The following is a 19,989-nucleotide window of genomic DNA, read 5'->3' as shown; positions in this document are numbered from 1 at the left end:
TCCTGGGCTCAGGCCCTGGCTAAAACAAGAGCTGTATTTGTGATTTTTTAAAAAGTACATATTTGGTGTTTTGAGATTTCCTGTCTGCCATCACTATGGGACCTGAATGCCTGATTTCTCTTCTTAAAACCCAACATTGCAGCCATCATCCCTACAGGCAAGGAGGACTGAGCAGGATATCACATATTAACTCAGCCAGAGGTGACACTGGTGAATGCTAATACTCCCTCCTCCACTTGAGCTGAGCGCGTGGCCTATGCCCATATAGAATTTCAGCTCTTTGGAGAGCATTTCCAACTAACATGTGGGTGATGTATTGCAGAATGAGCAGCCAGTGATCTTGGTTAGAGGTCCAGGCAGCTAGCACAAAAGGCTGATGTCACACATCTAATCTGCTTCAGGGACAAGAGGCTGATTCATGCCCCTGTCAGGAAAATAAGATATCTCATTGGGCGAAAGATCCACAAGCCTTACAGCTGGCTTGTATCTCCAGTGGGAGACACACTCTTTTTGCACTTGACCATCAAGGGGAAAATAGGTTAACTGAATGGGACTCTGGGAGGTGCTATGGTAGGTACAGCTACTGGCCCAAGGGTGCAGTACATGTGAGTGACACACATGTGCATGCAAGGAATGTTGGTATCTCTAAAACCTGTAACATCCTGTATTGATCCCCTGGACTGAGTAATGGGGAGAAACAGGAACTGCTGATATATACGGATGGAAGGAAAGAAAGAAGTTAGTGCTGGATTAAAAGTAAGACAGAGATTCACAAAAGGGAGATCATACCTATGTAACCCTTCTGCCGGGTGGTGGCAGCAGCAACAAGGGACAGGTTAAATATCTAGAGGTCCCTCTTAACATTACAAAACTGGCTTGGGCCCCCATCCAGAAATCTTGGAAAACAATTTACTACCGATCCCTGGGAGCTTCTAGGAGGTAACACTTCCCCACTTGCAAACGCTGAGTCTGAGTATAACAAAAGAAAACTTTATTAAGAGGAAATGAAATACATCATTAATCTGGGAAAACACAGCAACAATTACTCAAAAGTATGCTAACAAAAAGTAAGCACTGGCCCCACATTATCTTGAGCAGTAGACTTTTGCCTCAGTTTCCCACCTTGTGGTGTGAAAGTCCAACAAACAAACCACTCCCCTTTTCCCTCCGCTGCACCCCACTCACATTTGTCATCTGAGGGCAGTGAAATCCCAGCGTCCAGGGCTGTATTCAGGTGGGTTCACCTCCTGCCCCCAGGCTCGTGGGATGGGGGAGAGATGCCTCTGCTCACCACTGTCACTGTTGCTGCACACCACCATGAGCCTTTGACCAAGAAGAGGCAGCTAAAACCAATGCCCTAAACAGCCTGATGCTAAGACAAGTTTGCCAGGTCTCAAAAGGGCTGACATGCTAGGCTTTTTTTCCCAGCAGCAAGGTTGCAAGTGAAACTGTATTTTCTATCTTTGCTAATCTTTCCTCTCCCATTTTTGGGTGGTGCTTGTCTGGTTTTGTCTTCTAGGAAATGGGACTGGACTTTAAATAACAACTCCAGCCCATCTCAGCTAACTTCCCCTCTTTCCCCACCCCAAAAGAGGGTTATTACCATCTTTAATGCCATCTAAGAGACTGTCAGACAAAGGGTGTTTCTTTCTAAAAGCTCTCTCCACCTGAAGGGAAAGTGAACAAGGGATATTTTTAAAATGAGAGCCTTACTTAATATTTCAAATGCTTTAAAGGTTTTTCCTTCTTTTTCTATATCTTTAATAATAGGTTAAAAATAGGTTTAAAGGTGTGTTTGCTAGGGTACTAGGCAGCCTGAGGTCTCTGTATACCAAACCTTGTGTAAACTATATAAAGATGGACAGTTTCAGGGTCACATTGACTCTTTGGGCCCATATATGCCATCTATATCAGGGGTCTCAAACACATGGCCCACATGAGGACTGCGGGGTTATTTCCTGCAGCCCGTCAAGCCCTCCCTCCCAGCGCGCCGCGTCCCCGCTCCTCTGCCTACCTCCAGGTGCTTCCCGCTGCCAAACAGCTGTTTGGCAGCACTTTCCAGAATGGAGGGGGAAGGAGCGGGGAGCCTTGTGCTCAGGGGAGGAGGCGGGTCAGGGGTGGGGATTTGGGGAAGGGGGCGGAATTGGGGTGGGGACTTTGGGGAAGGGATGGAGTGGGGGCGGGGCCAAGGGGGTGTCAGTGATGTGGCCCTCTGGCCAATGTAGCAGTCCTCATGTTGCCCTCGTGGTGATTCGAGTTTGAGATCTCTGATCTAAATTAATACAACACCACAGAGTAACATTCCCAGCTTTACCCATGGCCACATTGTATTGTCTGTGTACATTTTTAAAAGAAAAATACAAAAACCAAACAAAAAACAATGCAGTTAGCAAAACATTTCAATTAACACAACAGTCATTATTCCCAATTTCAGGACAAAACAATGCCAACATATGGGTCTATTACTTTCTGCTTCTGTTTGTCTTTCTGACAGGGGAAAGACTCTGTACAAGAGGATCATAAGATCAGCATACACTAGTTACAAATACAGTCTAAAAACAAAATCTTTTTCCGTAATTGCACGTATATACATAGGGACAGATTTTTTAATTCAGAACTGTGAAAAGAAATTTGCATGTTTTGCGCCAATACTTTATTAATTTGCAGCAAGAAAAAGTTATGTGGAAGAGGTTAGCTGATGGCTGGCAACATGTATGGCAGTTACTATGTTTTAATTAAACCAGAGTATCTACATAATGCAGATGTCCAGGGCATTCTGCTTAACTTTTCAGGATGGGATCTTAATGCCCTTAGGCTGCTTTGACAAATCCCAGCCTTAGAACATAAGAGCAGCCATACTGGGTCAGACCAAAAGTCTATCCAGCCCAGGATCCTGTCTACCGACAGTGGCCAATGCCAGGTTCACTCCTTCTGGGGCATCTAACAGGTAATGATCAAGTGATGTCTCTCCTGCCATCCATCTCCACCCACTGACAAACAGAGGCTAGGGACACCATTCCTTACCCTTCTTCTAGATACATCATAGACGTAAGATAGAGAAACTGGGCCTTAAACTTTGGATTGTCCCAGACAGAGTTGGACACTGAATCTCATCAATGAGAGTATGTGGGTGCTGTAATATATCGCTGCAGAAACTAAAGGATTCTGGCCTATTTTCCAAGCAACTCCATGATACCGGAAGGTTGTCCCTTCATGACAGGGTCAGCATTATGATTTTCAGGGAGCTGGCCATTAATGATCTCCCCTTATGATCATGCTGTTAGAATTATGACAAGTTGGAGGGGGTGGGTTTTCTTCTCCTCTGGACAGACCTGACAGACACAGAGCGTGAATAGTATGTGGGGCCGTGAGGGTACACTTGCTGAGCCTGCTTCTCTGATGAGGGATTTTCAAGGGAAAAGTAGCTCCTTCCACCAGTTAGCACTGACTGCGTTTTGGAAAGGATACAGTGGAACTAGAAGGGGGCATGAGGGTTTGAAAGGGAAGAGGTCAACTGTTCAGTGAATGAATGAAAGATATAGTGGAAGAGAGGAGATGAAAGATGACGAAAAGGGAAGAAAGACTGTTTGTCATAAATATAAAGGGAAGGCTAACCACTTTTAAATCCCTCCTGGCCAGAGGAAAAAACCCTTTCACCTGTAAAGGGTTAAGAAGCTAAAGATAACCTCGCTGGCACCTGACCAAAATGACCAATGAGGAGACAAGATACTTTCAAAGCTGGAGGGGCGAGTAGAAACAAAGGGTTCTCTCTGTCTGTGTGATGTTTTTGCCCAGACCAGAGCAGGAATGCAGGTTAGAACTCCGGTAAAGGGCGAATAAGCAATCTAGTTAGATATGCGTTAGATTCTGTTTTGTTTAAATGGCTGACAAAATAAGTTGTGCTGGATGGAATGTATATTCCTGTTTTTGTGTCTTTTTGTAACTTAAGGTTTTGCCTAGAGGGATTCTCTATGTTTTGAATCTGATTACCCTGTAAGGTATTTACCATCCTGATTTTACAGAGGTGATTCTTTTACATTTTCTTCAATTAAAATTCTTCTTTTAAGAACCTGATTGCTTTTTCATTGTTCTTAAGATCCAAGGGTTTGGGTCTGTGTTCACCTATGCAACTTGGTGAGGATATTTATCAAGCCTTCCCCAGGAAAGGGGGTGTAGGGTTTGGGAGGATTTGGGGGGCGGGGGAAGAGACGTTTCCAAGCAGGCTCTTTCCCCGTTATATATTTATTTATTAGATGCTTGGTGGTGGCAGCAATAAAGTCCAAGGGCAAAAGGTAAAATAGTTTGTACCTTGGGGAAGTTTTAACCTAAGCTGGTAAAGATAAGCTTAGGGGGTTTTTCATGCAGGTCCCCACATCTGTACCCTAGAGCTCAGAGTGGGGAAGGAACCTTGACACTGTTGAAAGAGAGAGAAGGAGAAGGTTACTTTAAAATCCTCTGACAGGTCAATTGTTGACAGGGGCTCACTATTCAGGAAAGCACAGTCAGGCTGAAGCTATAAGAAAGTTACTGTATATTTGACACATTATTCATTAATCTATTCGCCTTATTATTTTCATTGGCTTTTTGCTCCCCAGAAGTCCTGGTGCTTGCTGCCCCACAGGCCTCCTAAGGAACCTGGAAATCCTACACTTTGCCTAGCAAAGTAACTTAAACAATCCCCAGCCCCTACAGTGCACTATTCATGCCATTGATCCACCTCTTTAGGTGGAGACTTTACCCTTGTGGAATGACACTGGATTTTTTTTTTTTTTTACTTAATTATTTTGGGACACAAAAGTGTATTTGTGCAAATCCACAGCTCTCCCCACCCTTAACCACTCAAACTTGCATATTGCTTAGCGCCTCTGTAAAACCTTTGCATGCACCTCTCAAGACTCAGCTACCTTGAGAAAGGAAAGCAGGTTTGCTATTCTGCTGCCCTACGTTCTCTGCAAGATCTACATTTTGCATTATCATCTAATCAGGTAGTTTTAAAATGGCACACAATTCTTTAACCAACAGAGATGGACATACATTTCTCAAGTAGCACAGGCTATGTTGTAATGTGGAATCACCTGTGTCCCTTCTTCCCCATCCCCCCACCCCCTTCCCTGCTCGGTGCTATGCAATTACTTACCTCCTCAAACCTTGCATATCCAACAATGTTTTAGGCATCTTGCTGGGACTTCATATGCAAGCGTTGGCTTGGAAAGCAGCCCAGCCTCTGCTAGTTGCTTAGCAAGCCAGCCCGATACTTTAGCTTCCCCATCATCAAATATGCAGGCACCAGACCCCGTGCCTACAGTCTTGGGAAGGCATCCCACTACTAGTCCCATTAGAGGGGTTGCCAGAGTCATTAGGACTTGGATTTACTGCACTTTTCCTTTTCTATCAAAGATTCACTCTGGTTGAATGTTTGGTTGGTCTTTTTACCTTAAAGAGTGGTGGTTTCATCACCCTGGCCTACCACTAAAAATGTTTCTACCTCAGTCCACTCCTTCTAGGGACAGAAAGCAAAATATTTATCCCCACTACCCACCTCCTATAACCTGCCTACAGAACTGCTAAATTAACAAACAGGAAAAACTTTTAGTATATAAAATAATCCTTCACACACAATGATCAGAGAAACCTACTCAGTGGGCAACAGCGAAACATGACTGCATTAAACTGAAGTGAAATTATCTGCATATCCCAATTCTCTTCCCTTCTTTGACTGCTGGGTGTTACTCATTTACTGTTGCCCTAAGCCTTGGCCTGTCCAGCCCATAAATTACTATATCACTGACCTGAAATGGGAGAGCTGGATTTAATTTCTGTTTTAAGGGAAACTCACATACACATCTCCAAATATTTCCCACTAAGTAGTCACTAAACTCTTCAAGTTATTGTTAAACTTTTCATGCCCAGATAGTTTATGTTCTTCAGCTTTTCTGTTCCTTTAAAATTTCTTTAAAAAGCACAGATTAGGCTGGGATGTTTCTGTGTGAATCAGAGCTCCCTTGAATACAAACAGAGAACAGAAATAGGTTCCGACTCTGACATTTTTTTATTGTGTGTGTTTATTTTCAGGGCCCGGTCAATACTGAGAGATTGGCCACATAATGAAGATATCAAGATTTCTGTTTGTCCAGGAACAGATAAACACTTCCCTAAAACAATACACTGCCGCCAATTATCTGGCTGAACTACTCACCCCTCCAACTAGCAAAAAAAGGGAACATTCAGTTTCATTCAACAAAGAACAAGGAAAACACACCACCTCTTTTCTTTTCTCAATCCCCAGCTTATGCCCACCGCTGCTTGGTATAGCAGGGAACAGCACGACAACTGAAGAATGAAACTAATCCAATGGAAATTTAATTTCTAAAACAGGTTATTGGAGTTATATTTTCTTTTATTCTCTATTGCAGAAAGCAATGAATTGTGCAGTCAAGTCTCAATAAACCAAAGTCAAAAGGAACAAATATACTATGATGGGAAGAGTCCATTGATAAAGCACCATCCCCACCTACAGACTTGGGAAACTCACCCTGGTTTCCCTGGAACATTCCCAGGTTATAATCACACATGGCACTGCCCCAGGGTGAAATCAGAAGAGGCATTTCTCTAACACTTTACATATTGCGTTAGTTGGCACAGCACCAAGCTGGTATTTCTACTCTTTTTGGCCTTTTTATATTTTATCCCCTCTCCTGCCATATCTATTTGCACTGGGAAGCCTGAGACTGGCCCAGACTAAAACCAGGGAAAGGGTTTTCCAGAATCTCACATTCTCTCATTCAGAGTAGCCCTCCAGAATAGTATTGTTAATATAAGTGTTTACTTTAACTAGGGATTTGAGTGCTCGCCATGTCTTTTGCTTTCATCTTACCAGGTGCTGCCAAGGGTGGAGAGGAAGAGATTTCCTGTTAGGTCACAAGGAGGTATGTGTGTGTTCCAAAGTGAAGGAGCTCATAGGGAGGAGGCAAAGATGGTTTCAAGCAAATATTGATCCTAGAGACAATTCTGGCAATACAAGATCATCCCCTCTGGCCTCTGATATGCCTCCTACATGGACAAGAGGCTTAGGCGATATAAAGCTGGCTAAATTGCTTTATGTCTCTGGGGGACTCCCCTGTGTCAGGGGAATTCCCGCCTGCCCCTTTAGGGACGCTTTAAGTCCCCTTTGTGGCTTTAGAGCGGTGCAAAGCGGCTTACCCAGGGCTGAGGGTCTGACCCATGGTGTTTTTGTGTTGTAGACACTGGGCCAGATTCCCCACTGCCTTGCACCATGTGCCATCATTTGCACCTGTACAAGGTGATAGTGTTTTACACTCACTATTCATAGGTATAAAGAACTATACAAAGTGTAAAGCAGCAGAGAATCAGGCCTAGTGCATTTAGTCAGGCAGGCAGGCAGAGGTCCTGATTGACCTCTGTGTTTGTTATCCAGTTTCATGGCAGCGTCACTCCATTGATTAAACAAAACAAATTTGCCTTAAAATAACTTTGAGATTCTCCATTTCCCAATGGTTTCTATTAGTACCTGAATGTTCTCAATCCTAATCTACTCACGAGATCCTCCTCCTGCTTGGAAAGACAATGCTCTAACATTAAAATGGCAATTCCAATCCTGCCCCAATTCAGGCAACACTGAATGGAGACACTGAAAAAGTGGCAGGGATTTCTGAAAGCTGTTCTGAAAATTCCTACAGTCAGTAAATATTTATTTAGTTCTCCAAGACCCCAATCTTGCAATTGTATCTGGGTGGACAAAGCTCTGCATCAAATCCCACACGAGTGCAAAGTTCCTGCCGCATGGGTCCAACTGCAGGATCGGGGTAGGTATTTATAACCAATCACTGAAGTTTTCCTTCCAAGGCGAACTGCAAAGATGATCACTAAAGTACCATATTAGTGACACTCAGAGAATGCATCTATCACTATCTGGGATGCAATCCAGACTAGCGAGAGGTTGTGTCACCACCTGCTCTGCAACCTTAGGTGCCTCACAATGCTTTGCTGCTGTAGCTCCCAACCTGCCCACTCACAAACAGCCAAACAACATGCGCGTCACACCCCAAGTGTCTTTGTGTAGCGGCAGCCTTCCAGCTACACATGAGCCACACTCTAGATTCCCGCAGCCTTGGTTACTACTTGCAGGGTAATCCCAACACACTCCCAGTCCCAAATTTTCCCCAAAATCACATGCATTCTGCAGTGCCTAGCCCTCTCCTGGACAGTCACATATTAGAGGTCCATTGCCCCATAAAGGGTCAATGAACAACTCCAATTAAAGTAGTAAACTGTTATCAAACAATTCAGTTTAAACACAACACTGGATTGGTATTGATTAAAGAATAAATATAGTTTATTTAACTACAAAGAGATAGGTTTTAAGTGACCACAAGTACAAGATATTAAAAAGTCATAAAATGCTTTCTAATGCCTCCACTTAAACTAGACTTGGTTCCAGGTAAAATCCTTACCACACATTCCCGCAACATAGCTGACCATATTTTCAAGTCAGGATCTCTCACAAAGTCCAAAGGCTGGTTCCTCTGTATTCTTGGGTGAAAGAGAGACAGACGGATAGGGAGAAAAGAAAGTGAGAGTACCTGGGGAGTTTTGCACCTCATTTTTATAGTCCAGTCACCCTCAAATGCATTTTACTGAAATAAAGCTGTGGAGATGGAGGCACGGAGTCTCATGCTGAAAGAGGTTCCCTGTTTGTTAAAATTCTGCTAAAGGATGGCCACTTGACTGCTGATTGCAAATCAATTTTGATCACACCTGGCTAAAGGCATCGGCTTGTCTTTGAGAAATAGGTTTACCCCCTCCCCAAACTTGTCTGGTAAACACACTTCAGCCATAATTTGAGCCTATGTTCATAACTTTACATATAACATTGTTACATACATTTCATCTTGATATTATTGGCCAGCAAATTATTAGTTTTCAAATGATGGCTCACAAGGCACATTTTGTACAAAGATTATTACAGTGGTGTGTAGAGTGTGAATACAGGGATGCATTCGGTCACAGAACCACATTTATCTAGAAAGATTTCTCCTTTGCCAGGAAGTCTCATTCAATAGACAGATTATGACCTAATGGAGAGAGCATTCGACTAACTCAGGAGACTTGGGTTCTTGTCTCAACCCTTGCTACCGGCCTGCTGGGTGACCTTAGGCAAGTCACTGCACCCATCTGTGAATCACTTTCCCCATCTTAAAACAGGGATAATGACACTTACCTCCTCGGTAAAGTGGTTTTGGATCTACAGCTGAAATGTGTTGTATAAGTGCTTGATACTATTATTATAAATGTAAACTCTGATTTGTTATCGGTAATTTATTATGAACATTCCAGGGTTCTCGCCTTGCAATGTTACAGCAAAAGACTAGATTACACAGCCAGAGTGAAGGCAATACAGCAGCACCACAGAAACCACACCTACAAATCAATTCCTCTCTCTACCTTGTACCTAACAGCAATTACCTCACATGAGCCAGGCCCTCATCCAAAAACATTAGGGTCCAGAGAAGGTAGTAAGCATGGGCGGCGAGTCCTATGGGCCCATGGTGCCTGGGCACCAGGAATACTCTTGACCCGAGGCCTGGCTCCAGCAATGTTTGGGGCCGGGTCTCTCCCTCGGCCCTGCCTTCCGCCCCCGGGTCTCCCCCCATGCATCCCCCGGGCTATTTAAAACAGCCCGGGGCCCCCACTCACACTGGCAGTGCAGCAGAGCTGAGCGACTTCCTCCCTGCTCGCTCCATGTGGCTGCCAGCCCCTCCCTGCAGCCCCTGGGCAGGGCGGGTTGTGCCCTGCCCCAAGTATCCCTGCAGCCAATGCGAAGCTGCGGGGGCGGTGCCTGGGGGTAGCAGCACATGGAGACTCCTGGCCTTCCCTGCCTAGGAGCCCCAGGTAAGCGCTGCACCCCTCCACCCCTTCCCAGAGCCTGCACTCCCTCCCTCCGTCCCCCTCTGGCCCCAAACTCCTTCCCAGAACCCGCACACACACCCCTGCACCCCCTCCCATCCCCAAGCTCCCTTCCAGAGCCTGCACCCCCACCCTGCACCCAAACTCAGTCCCAGCGCCTGCATCCCTCATCCCCTCCTGCGCCCCCAGCCCCTGCCCTAGCCTGCACACAGCACCCAAACTCCCTCCCAGAGCCTGCACCCCCACCCCCTTCCCACACATCCCCTCCTGCCCCCAAACTCCCTCCCAGAGCCTGCCCCCAAACTCCCTCCCAGAGCCTGCACCCCCACCCCCGAGCCAGCACCCAAACTCTGTCCCAGAGCCTGAACCTCTCACCCCCCTGCACCCCCAGAGCCTGCACCCAGCACCCAAACTCCATCCCACAGCCCAACCTCTCACCCGTCCTGCACCCCAATCCCCTGCCCCAGCCCAAGGCCTACACCCCAGACCTCCTCACCCCACCCAAACTCCCTCCCAGAGACTTAGGCAGGTGGGGGGCAGAATTTGGGTGGGGGGGGTTCTGGGCACCACCAAAATTTCTACAAACCTGCCACCCCTGGTAGTAAGTACAAAACACTGAATAAATGGTGAAAGTGATGTGCAGCCAAACATTATGTGTGGACTAAAAGCACACTTATGCACACACACAGAGCGAATAATACAAACTCACCGGCCACCACACCATTTTATGTCCAGCCAGGAAGAATCCTCCCACTGTCCCTCGGTTAGACAAGAACATGGCCTGGAAAAAGAATGACTGGTTAAAATTTTCAGCTTTAACAGGCAAACTATAGCCTGATGGCATAAATAACCAGGGCATCAATGAGAAAGAGGAACCAATATAATGCCCAGAAAGGGCCAGGGGAGAAAGATTTTGAAGGGAATAATATGACCTACCAATGACTGAGAAATGATTCTTATATCAATCTATAAATTAACCATTTCAAGCTTTATTGCTTCAACTTTCATTACACGAAGCCTGCAAAACCCAAATCTAAACACTGCACATGTTAAATACAACGAACTATACAATAAAAATAAAACACAAGAAAGGCATCACTGACCAAGGGCCTTGCCTGCAAACTGTCACTCATGGGAGCACTCCTGCAGGTGAGCAGGCCTCAAAACTGCTGATATAGCGAGTTTTATGTTCATGCACTAGAGATGACATACCTAGCTTTCTTACTCAATACTAGCGTGCTCCAGAGTTTCCCTGCAGGAATCTACTGCATGGCAATTTAACCTTTCCTGTTCTGATAGGATTGCCAAGGTACCCATACTTGTTAGCCTTTCTTCACTTCCACCGAGTAGCCAGTTAGGAATTATTTCCCTTACTCTCATATATCTATCAGGAGTGACTTTACAGGAAGTTTCCTTCACATATTTCACAGGGCCTGATCCAAAATCCTTTGCAGGCAATGGGATCAGGCCCAGAGAGGGCGTAAGCAAAAGTGAGCCAGATTGCAGATCCTAATATAGAAGAAAATAAACAAACAGGGACATGTTTCACTACATACAATAGTTGAATCAATATTTGTCTAATGGAAAAGGACAACATTGGTGGAGAGACACATTTAACATTAAGCTTCTTAGCAACTATTCAAAACAAGTAGAAACTTCAATGCTCCAGTGCCTGACATGCCACCTGCCAGCCCTCTTCTGCCCCAGGAGTTTATGTTACAAAGAATTACAGTCAATAATAAATTACAATAATCACACTTCAGGTCAGATTGTACCTTTAAGGCACAAGCCTGGTTCCCTCCCCAAGATGCAATGGAAGTGTTTCTGCCACATACACTCCTTAGAGGAGAGCATGCTGCACCCTTCTGAGTCAATGGACAGCTTGGCTGGCTAGAATGGGCTGATGAGGGGGCCTCCTCCCCATTCTTCCCTGCTCAGCTGAGGTTGCTTGCACCTCAGGGTGCACTAGGAAGAAGCAGTGCTCTCATGAAAGGTATGGGCCCTCAATTGTGTTTTGCTTCTGTGGGACGGAAAATAAATGGACAGCCTCCAATACTCTCGGCCAGAGGTACAGGTGCAGGTACTTCACATCTTCTAAGTGCTGAACAAACTAACTAGTTCATTGGCCTCAAAAGTTAATCACTTTTCAAAACTCTGACAGGCTGCTAGTGTGGAAGATTTTGTCTGCAGCTGCTGCTCTGCTCTATGGCATGGACTCCTGGGTTATTTCAGGGGAGTGCACAGGTCGGTCACCGAGGGGCAGGTTTCCCTGACTCATTCTGGTTAACTGCTGGCTCTTTCCTCAAGGGACTAGCAGCATCTTCCCCAAGACAGTCTCTGATCTCTCCTCAGATAGATTACACAGACTCTGTTTCTGAAAGGGATCTCAGCTCTTCAATCAAGTGACACACTAGTGTTTTCCATTAGCGCAGCATCACAACAAAAACTATCTCCCTTTTTCCTTTGAACGTTTCAGTATCTAGACTTACTTTACCCATTAGGTGTGAAAGAACTGGTTTTTCTCTAAGGGCTTGTCTACACTAACAATTTGTTTGCAGCCACCTGGGGCGTGACTCTATCCTGCATTAGCCTGCCATGGACTAACTTCAGTGAAATCCTGTTGATGGAAAGTTGTCATTCTCCTGTGTCCAGACCTTGTCTGCGCTCTCATCCATTTCATATCCATCCTGCAGCAATGCCCATCTGCCACTCCATTACCACCTCTCTTCCACCTTTAGCTCTATTCCAATTCCCAGCATTTACAACTTAGTCCAGTACTCATCCCCACCTTCCTAGCACAATCAACCTCACTGAAATCCCCATTTATCCCACCTCTCACACTTCATTCCAATTCCTACGCCATCATGAATTCCCACTGCAGTTGCCTCTGCTCCAGGACCCCATCTCCAACCATCCACCACCATTACCATCCCATTCCCACCTCCATCCCCACTCTGTACTTCACCAGGTCCCCACCTCTAATCTGCTAAAAACTGCACTTCACCATTATCCAGATCTCCATCCATCAGCCATCTCCTGTAGTCCCATCAGTACAGATATCCCTCCTTCACCTTCACTCCGAGCCCCATCTATGCTCCCCTCCACCACAATCTCATCCTCTTCACCCCCAATCCAGGCCTCATACCATGTCCTACTTCCCCAGTACTTCCCAACATAATCTCCATCCTGCCACCTTTTAATCCACCCCCCCCAATAAAGCAGCAGGCAATTTATACATTTTAATTTATGAAGCCATTTTCCTAGAATCCAATAAACTATATTTTCATTAAGAAAGAAAAATCCAGACGTACCCACATTCCCACTGCCAGGGTTACCAAGAAATAGAGGACTATGACCAAGATGTCTGCAGCATTATTGATTTTTGTGGAGGAGTCCATCCTGCTTGCTTCTTCGGATCCCTTCCTTCTCCTATCCTTAGATCACCGTTTGCAGACTTGAGATAATGATAAACCCGTTATTCCCCGACGTTTTGTTTAATATTTAAACTTCAGATTCACTTATTTCCTATGAGGTGCAAGTTGAAGCTGGTGCTTTTTCTTGAGCTGTGATTCCCACCAAAAAACTGCTCCTGTATTACAACTGTTGCAGTTTTCATAGGCAAAGGAAGTCCCCAGTTCACATCCACTGCAGAAGGTGCTCAGTGCAGTTGTAGCCCAAGAGCAGGTGTCTGGGAAGCAGTGAGCTGTAGAAGGAGTGGCGTGGACATAACATACTCAGTGTACGTACCTCACTGTTTGTGGATACTTTTTCTGCAGTGGTGGCTCCTGTAAATCTGGTCATGGAATGAATTGTTTCCTTAAGAACAGGATGCTTACCAAGACCAAAGGAAGAGTGACCTGACAGTTAGGGAAACACCACGGTTCTCTGAGCTGACACTCCTGCTATGCTATCCCTCATTCCAACAGGAGTACATAATGGAGGTACAGCCCAGGATTTCTGGGAACTAGACAACAGGAAGTCACTTTGATCTCTTACATCTAGATATTTACAGATGTGTCTGAGCCATACAGAACCGGATAAGGAACTTGCTGGACCGTTAATGTTGATTTTGAAAAGTCTTGGAACCCTGCGGAAGTTCCAGAAGACCGGTAGAAAGCTAAAGCTGTGCCAATATTTAAAAGGGGCAAACTGGATGGCCCAAGTAATTGTAGGCCAGTCAGTCTGACATCGATCCTTAGCAAGATAATGAGTGACTGATATGGCACTCAATTAATAAAGAATTAGAGGTGGATAATATAATTAATGCTAATCAACAAGGGGTTTATGGAAAACAGATCCTATCACATTAATTTGATTTTTTTACATGCAATTACAAGTTTGGTTGATAAAGGTAACAGTGTTAATGTAATACAATGGCTCTCAAACTTTCCAGACTACTATACCCCTTTCAGGAGTCTGATTTGTCTTGTATACCCACAAGTTTCATCTCACTTAAAATCTACTTGTACACAAAATCGGACATAAAAATACAAAAATATCACAGCACAGTAATACTGAAAAAGTGTTTACTTTCTCGTTTTTACCATATAAATTATAAAATAAATCAACTGGAATATAAATAATGTACTTATATTTCAGTGTATAGTATATAGAGCAGTATAAAAAAAGTCATTGTCTGTATGAAATTTTAGTTTGTACTGATTTCGCTAGTGTTTTTTATGTAGCTTGTTGTAAAACTAGGCAAAATATCTAGGTGAGTTGATATGCCCCCTGGAAGACCTCTGTGTACCCCTGGCTGAAAACCACTGATGTAATATACTTAGACTTCTGTAGGCATTTGACTTGGTATCAACCACATTTTAATTAAAATCTAGAATATACAATTAACATGGCACACATTAAATGTATTAGAAACTGGCTAACTGATAGATCACAAAATGTTACTGTAATGAGGAATCACCATCAAGCAGCTGTGTTTCCAGCAAGATCCCACAGGGATCAGTTTTTGGCTCTATGCTATTTAACATTTTAATCAATGACCTAGAAGGAAACATAAAACCATCATTGATAAAGTTTGCAAAAGACTCAAATTGGAGGAATGATAAATAATGAAGAGGACAGGTCCTGGATAGCGATCTGGATCACTTGGTAAGCTGGTCGCAAGCAAACAATATGCATTTAAATATGGCTACAGGTAAATCTACACTTTGTAGGAACAAAGAATGTAGGTGGTACTTAAAGGATGGACAACTCTCTCCTGGGAAGCAGTCACTCTGAAAAAGATTTGGGAGTAGTGGTGGATAATGAGCGGAGTGTGAGCTTCCAGTGCGCCGCTATGGCCAAAAGGGCTAATGCAAACCTTGTGTGCATAAATAAGGAAACCTCAAGCAGGAGTAGAAAAGTGACTTTACCTCTGTATTTGGCACTGATGTGACCAGTCCTGGAATACTGCATCCAGTTCTGGGGTCCACAATTCAAGAAGGATGTTGATAAATTGAAGAGGGTTCAGAGAAGAACCATGACAACAATTAAAGGACTAAGTAGACCTTATAGTGGTAGACTCAAGGTGATTAAATCTATTTAGCTTAACAAAGAGCAGATTAAGGGGTGACTTGATAACCATTTATAAGCACCTACATGGAGAACAAATATTTAATAATAGACTCTTCAGTCTCTCAGAGAAAGATATAATGTGATCCAATGGCTAGAAGTTGAAACAAGACAAATTCAGATGGGAAATAAGGCATAAAACTTTAACAGTGAGGGAAAGTAACCATTGGTACAATTTACCAAGGGTCATGGTGGATTCTCCATAACTGGCAATTTTTAAATCAAGATTGGATGTTTTTCCTAAAGATCTTAAAAGGGTTTGGTGGGGAGTTCTATGGCCTGTGTTATCCAGGTCAGACCAAATGATCACAGTGGTCCCTTGTGGCCTTGGAATCTACAAATAAAGTTGAGATTCAGACATCAACATCGTGGAAGTGAACACAGTTCAGCTGTTCAGAACCAGGGTTTTTCCTCTGCCCACTGTCACCAATTATAAAGTTCTAATTCCAGATGCCAATGGCCCCAAAGTTCAGCAGTGCTTAGGTCTGGTCCCATCTCCCATTATTTATTTTTTCTTGGGCTTCAAAATTAAATGAAACAAAATGACCTGAAGCAAAAGAGAACTCAGATGTGGGGCAGGTTGTGACTCAGCAGAGTTTCTAAGTCAGTCAGAAACAGACCCTGAAAAGGGAAGTTTCCTCTGGAGATTCCTGTGATCACCTCTGATTGAGCAGGAGGTGGGTATCACAGTCATGATCAGAGGAGTGCAGGAATGTAGGCAATAGGCCCAGGCATGGGTGGCGGGTGCCATAGGCTGGCGGAGGCTGTGTCTCCCCAAACAGCCAGGTGTGGCCCTGCCCACGCTCCACTCCCAGCCCCTCCTCCTGCTTCACGCTCTGCGTACAGCTCCAGTCCCCCAGTGCTGGCTCTGGCTATGCCACCTGCCATCCTGGCGCTCCCGGTCTGGGGGAGGGCTGCGGGCGTGTGCCACCCACCCTCTTGGCACAAGGAGGGCTAGCCTGGGATGGGGCCTGGTGACTGCGGTGGGGGGGGGGGAGAGACTCTGAGCTCCAGCGGGGGAAGGGGCGGGGCTGTGGGCTAGCCTCAACCAGCCGGAAGTTCACACACCACCCATGGGCACAGGTACAAGAATTTCAGGGCTCTGGGGATATTTTGAAAAAAAAAGTGTTGTCTCTACCTCTACTTTGCCCCACGCAATCACAATTCATTTACAGTTCAGTAGGCTGCCTGCCAAAAACTGACTGCCTCATGGCATTTATCCTAAACAGTACACACAAAGCACAATGGGCTTGATTGTGATCTTATACAGGTTCTACATCATTGACTTTAGTGGAATTACTCCAGATTTTCAGTAGTGCTTGGAATCCTTTCCAAGCTATAATTGTTCTATGACAGCCAGCCTTTTTTCCTGTAATTAGTAGCTAAACAGGAGAGAGTGTCTATATCTAAAAGATCATCAGAAAGAACCATTCATCTGAAATCACAGAGTAAAAGAAGAATTCCATCTTTCTCATCTATACACTGCAATGCAATTTAAGCATCTACACATTTACAAGATGCTGTCTTCCAATATTTTAGGCACCTCTTCTTCAGCAGCCTGAGACCTCAGTTTGTTCTATAAACAGGTTGTGAAAATGCTAGTTTTAAATCCAATAGGGAAAAAATAATCCTAAAAGCTGGTGAGCACCCACAGTTCTACAACCTTTTGTAACCACAACCTCTCTTGTTGTCTGCTCCAGAGAAAAAGGTCTTATTTACCAACCCTACTTACCAGGCAACGGTTTGTCTAAGACAGTATCATACAAAGGCTGATGCAAATGGATTCCCATGTGTCCTTGTCACACAAATTGTTTCGTTTTCACTCATTCTTAGTTCATGAATTGAATTCCCGTTTCAGCTCCTGTAGCCACAACCAATTCTGCCAAAAGCAAATAGTAGGTTGTTGGGCCTGTTTCTCTACGGCCTGGCGCCCTGAGTTGTCATCCACCCCTGTGCAAACCGTCAGTAGACTGTAAGATGCTGCTATTGGTGTAAATGACTGTAGACTTCTGCTTTACACCCATGGCACACACTTTGGCCAGGTCTAGATGACTCCATAACATGCGAAGACAGGAGAGACTCAGACCCCAAGAATTAATAACCACACAATTCACATCTTTACCTGTGGTGGCTGTACTGGTTTGGTTCTGCTTTCTCCTTGTCAGGTACAGATGTAACTGAGACACTCATTACAGTGTCAGGAAAAGACTGGCTGTGATCATCACAATGCTTGTGCCTCCATATCCTCCAGAGCCTGCAGTTCATATGGAATCCCACAGAGGCGTTGTACTCAGCACTGCACACAGCCTCTCACACACACAGCACAGACAAAGTCAGCCTGTGGAATTCACCGACACTCAGGTACTCTAGCTGATCTTAAAAAAAAAACCTGGCCAACAACAACATTTGTATTTATTCATGCAAAGATAGGAGCAAATAAAGTTCCTGCTGCAAAAGTGGGAGCTTCTCAGCAGGGGGCAGGAAATAGACTTCCACCCCACACTCCTCGGCAGGACATTCACAATTAGCTAGGTCCATTACTGGACATTTTCATCTTCCTGAAATACCAGCTCCAAAACTGGGCACTACTGGAAGCAGGACACCAGACTTGAGTGACCAGTAATCTGATTCACTATGGAAAATCCTACATTCCTTCTTATGGGTCCATTTCAATTCCCTTTAAGTCAGAGACTTTCCATGAATATTAATGGGAGTGGGAGCATTCTCTATAGACCAGAGACGGGCAAACTACAGCCCAGGGGCCCATATTCAGCCCTCCAGATGTTTTAATCCGGCCCTCGAGCTCCGGCCCTCGAGCTCCTACCGGGAAGCAGGGTCTGGGGCTTTCCCTGCTCCGCATGGCTCCTGGAAGCAGCAGCATGTCCCCAATCCAGTTCCTACACATAGGGGCAGCCAGGGGGCTCCACATGCTGCCCCCATCGCAAGCGCAGCCCCCACAGCTCCCACTGGCTGGCAACTGCAGCCAATGGGAGCTGCAGGGGCAGCGCCTGCACACAGGGCAGCCACAGACCGTCTGGCCACGTCTCTGCATAGGAGCCAGAGGAGGGATATGCCGCTGTTTTGGGGAGCTGCTTGAGGTAAGCGCCGCCCGGAGCCTGCCCCCCTCCCCTGCCCCAGCCTTGATCCCACCCTCCAAACCCCTCAGTCCCAGTCTGGAGCATCCTCCTGCACCCCCAACTCCCCATCCCCACCCCAGAGCCTGCACCCCCCAGCCCGAACCCTCATGCCCTCCTGCACCCCAACCCCCAATTTCATGAGCTTCATGGCCCGCCATACAATTTCCATACCCAGATGTGGCCCTCGGGACAAAAAGTTTGCCCACCCCTGCTATAGACTGTATACAGCATAACGCAGAACTGGGTGAGAGTCCTGAGTCCAGCCTATGCTGACTGCTTCTCTCTGGATTCAGTTTGGTGGATGCTAATCCATCATGGAGATGACACACTCAGGGTTAGATTAACTCGAGCCTTGCACAGGTAGGGAAGAGGGTACAAAAAGCCACCCTCTGCCCTGTGCCTCTGTTTACAATTAAAGATAATTGATTTTTCACCTATAACTGTAGAGACAGAGAAATTCTGCATCCTCCATCTCAGAGACAAGCAGCCAGCATGCTTGTCTTCTGAAGGGGAGGGATGGAGCACAGCCAACCTGGTTGTTAAATGCTGGAAGAGAGATTTTTGGGTGAGACAACCTTTATGAGTAGGGCCCTACCAAATTCACAGCCATGAAAAACGCATCATTGACTGTGAAATCTGGATTCCCCCTGTGAAATCTGGTCTTTTGTGCGCTTTCTCCTCTACTATACCGATTTCACAGGGGAGTCCAGAGTTTCTCAAACTGGGGGTCCTGATGCAAAAGGGAGTTGCAGGGGGGTTGCAAGATTATTTTAGGGGGGATTGTGGTATTGCCATCCTTACTTCTGTGCTGCCTTCAGAGCTGGGCAGCCAGAGAGTGGTGGCTGTTGGCTGGGCACCCAGCTCTGCCAGCAGCAGCACAGAAGTGTGCAGTACCAGGCCATCCTTATTTCTGCGCTGCTGCTGGCGGCGGCTCTGCCTTAAGTGCTGGGATCCTGGCCAGCAGCCGCTGCTCTCCAACCGCCCACCTCTGAAGGCAGCGCCAACACCTGCAGCAGTAAGGGCAGCGGGGCTGGCCTTACCATGAGGAGAACTGAGGTGGCCGCCTCAGGTGCCGGACTGTGGGGTGGGGCGCCACTAGGATCCAGAGTGTAGAAAATTGTGTCTGCTGCTGGTGCATATGTATTCTCTCTGCTCTAGATGCACAGAGATGGTGGAGTGCTGTGCTGGAGGAAGGAGGGCACAAGAGACATAACAGGCAGGCAGGCGAAAAGTTGAGAGGGAATAACGGAAAGCAGCAGGAGCTGCAGGGAGAGAGAGGAGGAGGAGGAGCCTCTTATGTACCTCTCTAGCACCCGGAGGAGCCTGGACTGATTAACACCAGCTTCTCAGGGAACTT

The 19,989-nt window shown here is 45.7% G+C and overlaps 1 protein-coding gene across 1 annotated transcript in view; it reads right to left on the bottom strand.

Annotated features, from left to right (window-relative positions):
- The window catches only part of LOC141999337 (sodium/glucose cotransporter 1-like), a 54,856-nt gene extending 41,600 nt beyond the window's left edge, over positions 1 to 13,256 (bottom strand). Inside the window, exons 1-2 of the mRNA XM_074972655.1 lie at positions 13,236 to 13,256; positions 10,634 to 10,705 (exon numbers count right to left, since the gene is read on the bottom strand). Of these exons, the coding sequence (XP_074828756.1) occupies positions 10,634 to 10,705; positions 13,236 to 13,241 (78 nt within the window). The 5' untranslated portion in view covers positions 13,242 to 13,256. The remainder of the gene's footprint in view (positions 1 to 10,633; positions 10,706 to 13,235) is intronic.
- Positions 13,257 to 19,989: the final 6,733 nt, after the last annotated feature.

Source organism: Natator depressus, chromosome 15, assembly GCF_965152275.1.
Source record: "Natator depressus isolate rNatDep1 chromosome 15, rNatDep2.hap1, whole genome shotgun sequence".
NCBI classification, from domain to species: domain Eukaryota; kingdom Metazoa; phylum Chordata; order Testudines; family Cheloniidae; genus Natator; species Natator depressus.
The sequence above is the reverse complement of the archived record's forward strand: the minus strand, read 5'-3'. Positions and strand labels throughout refer to the sequence as shown.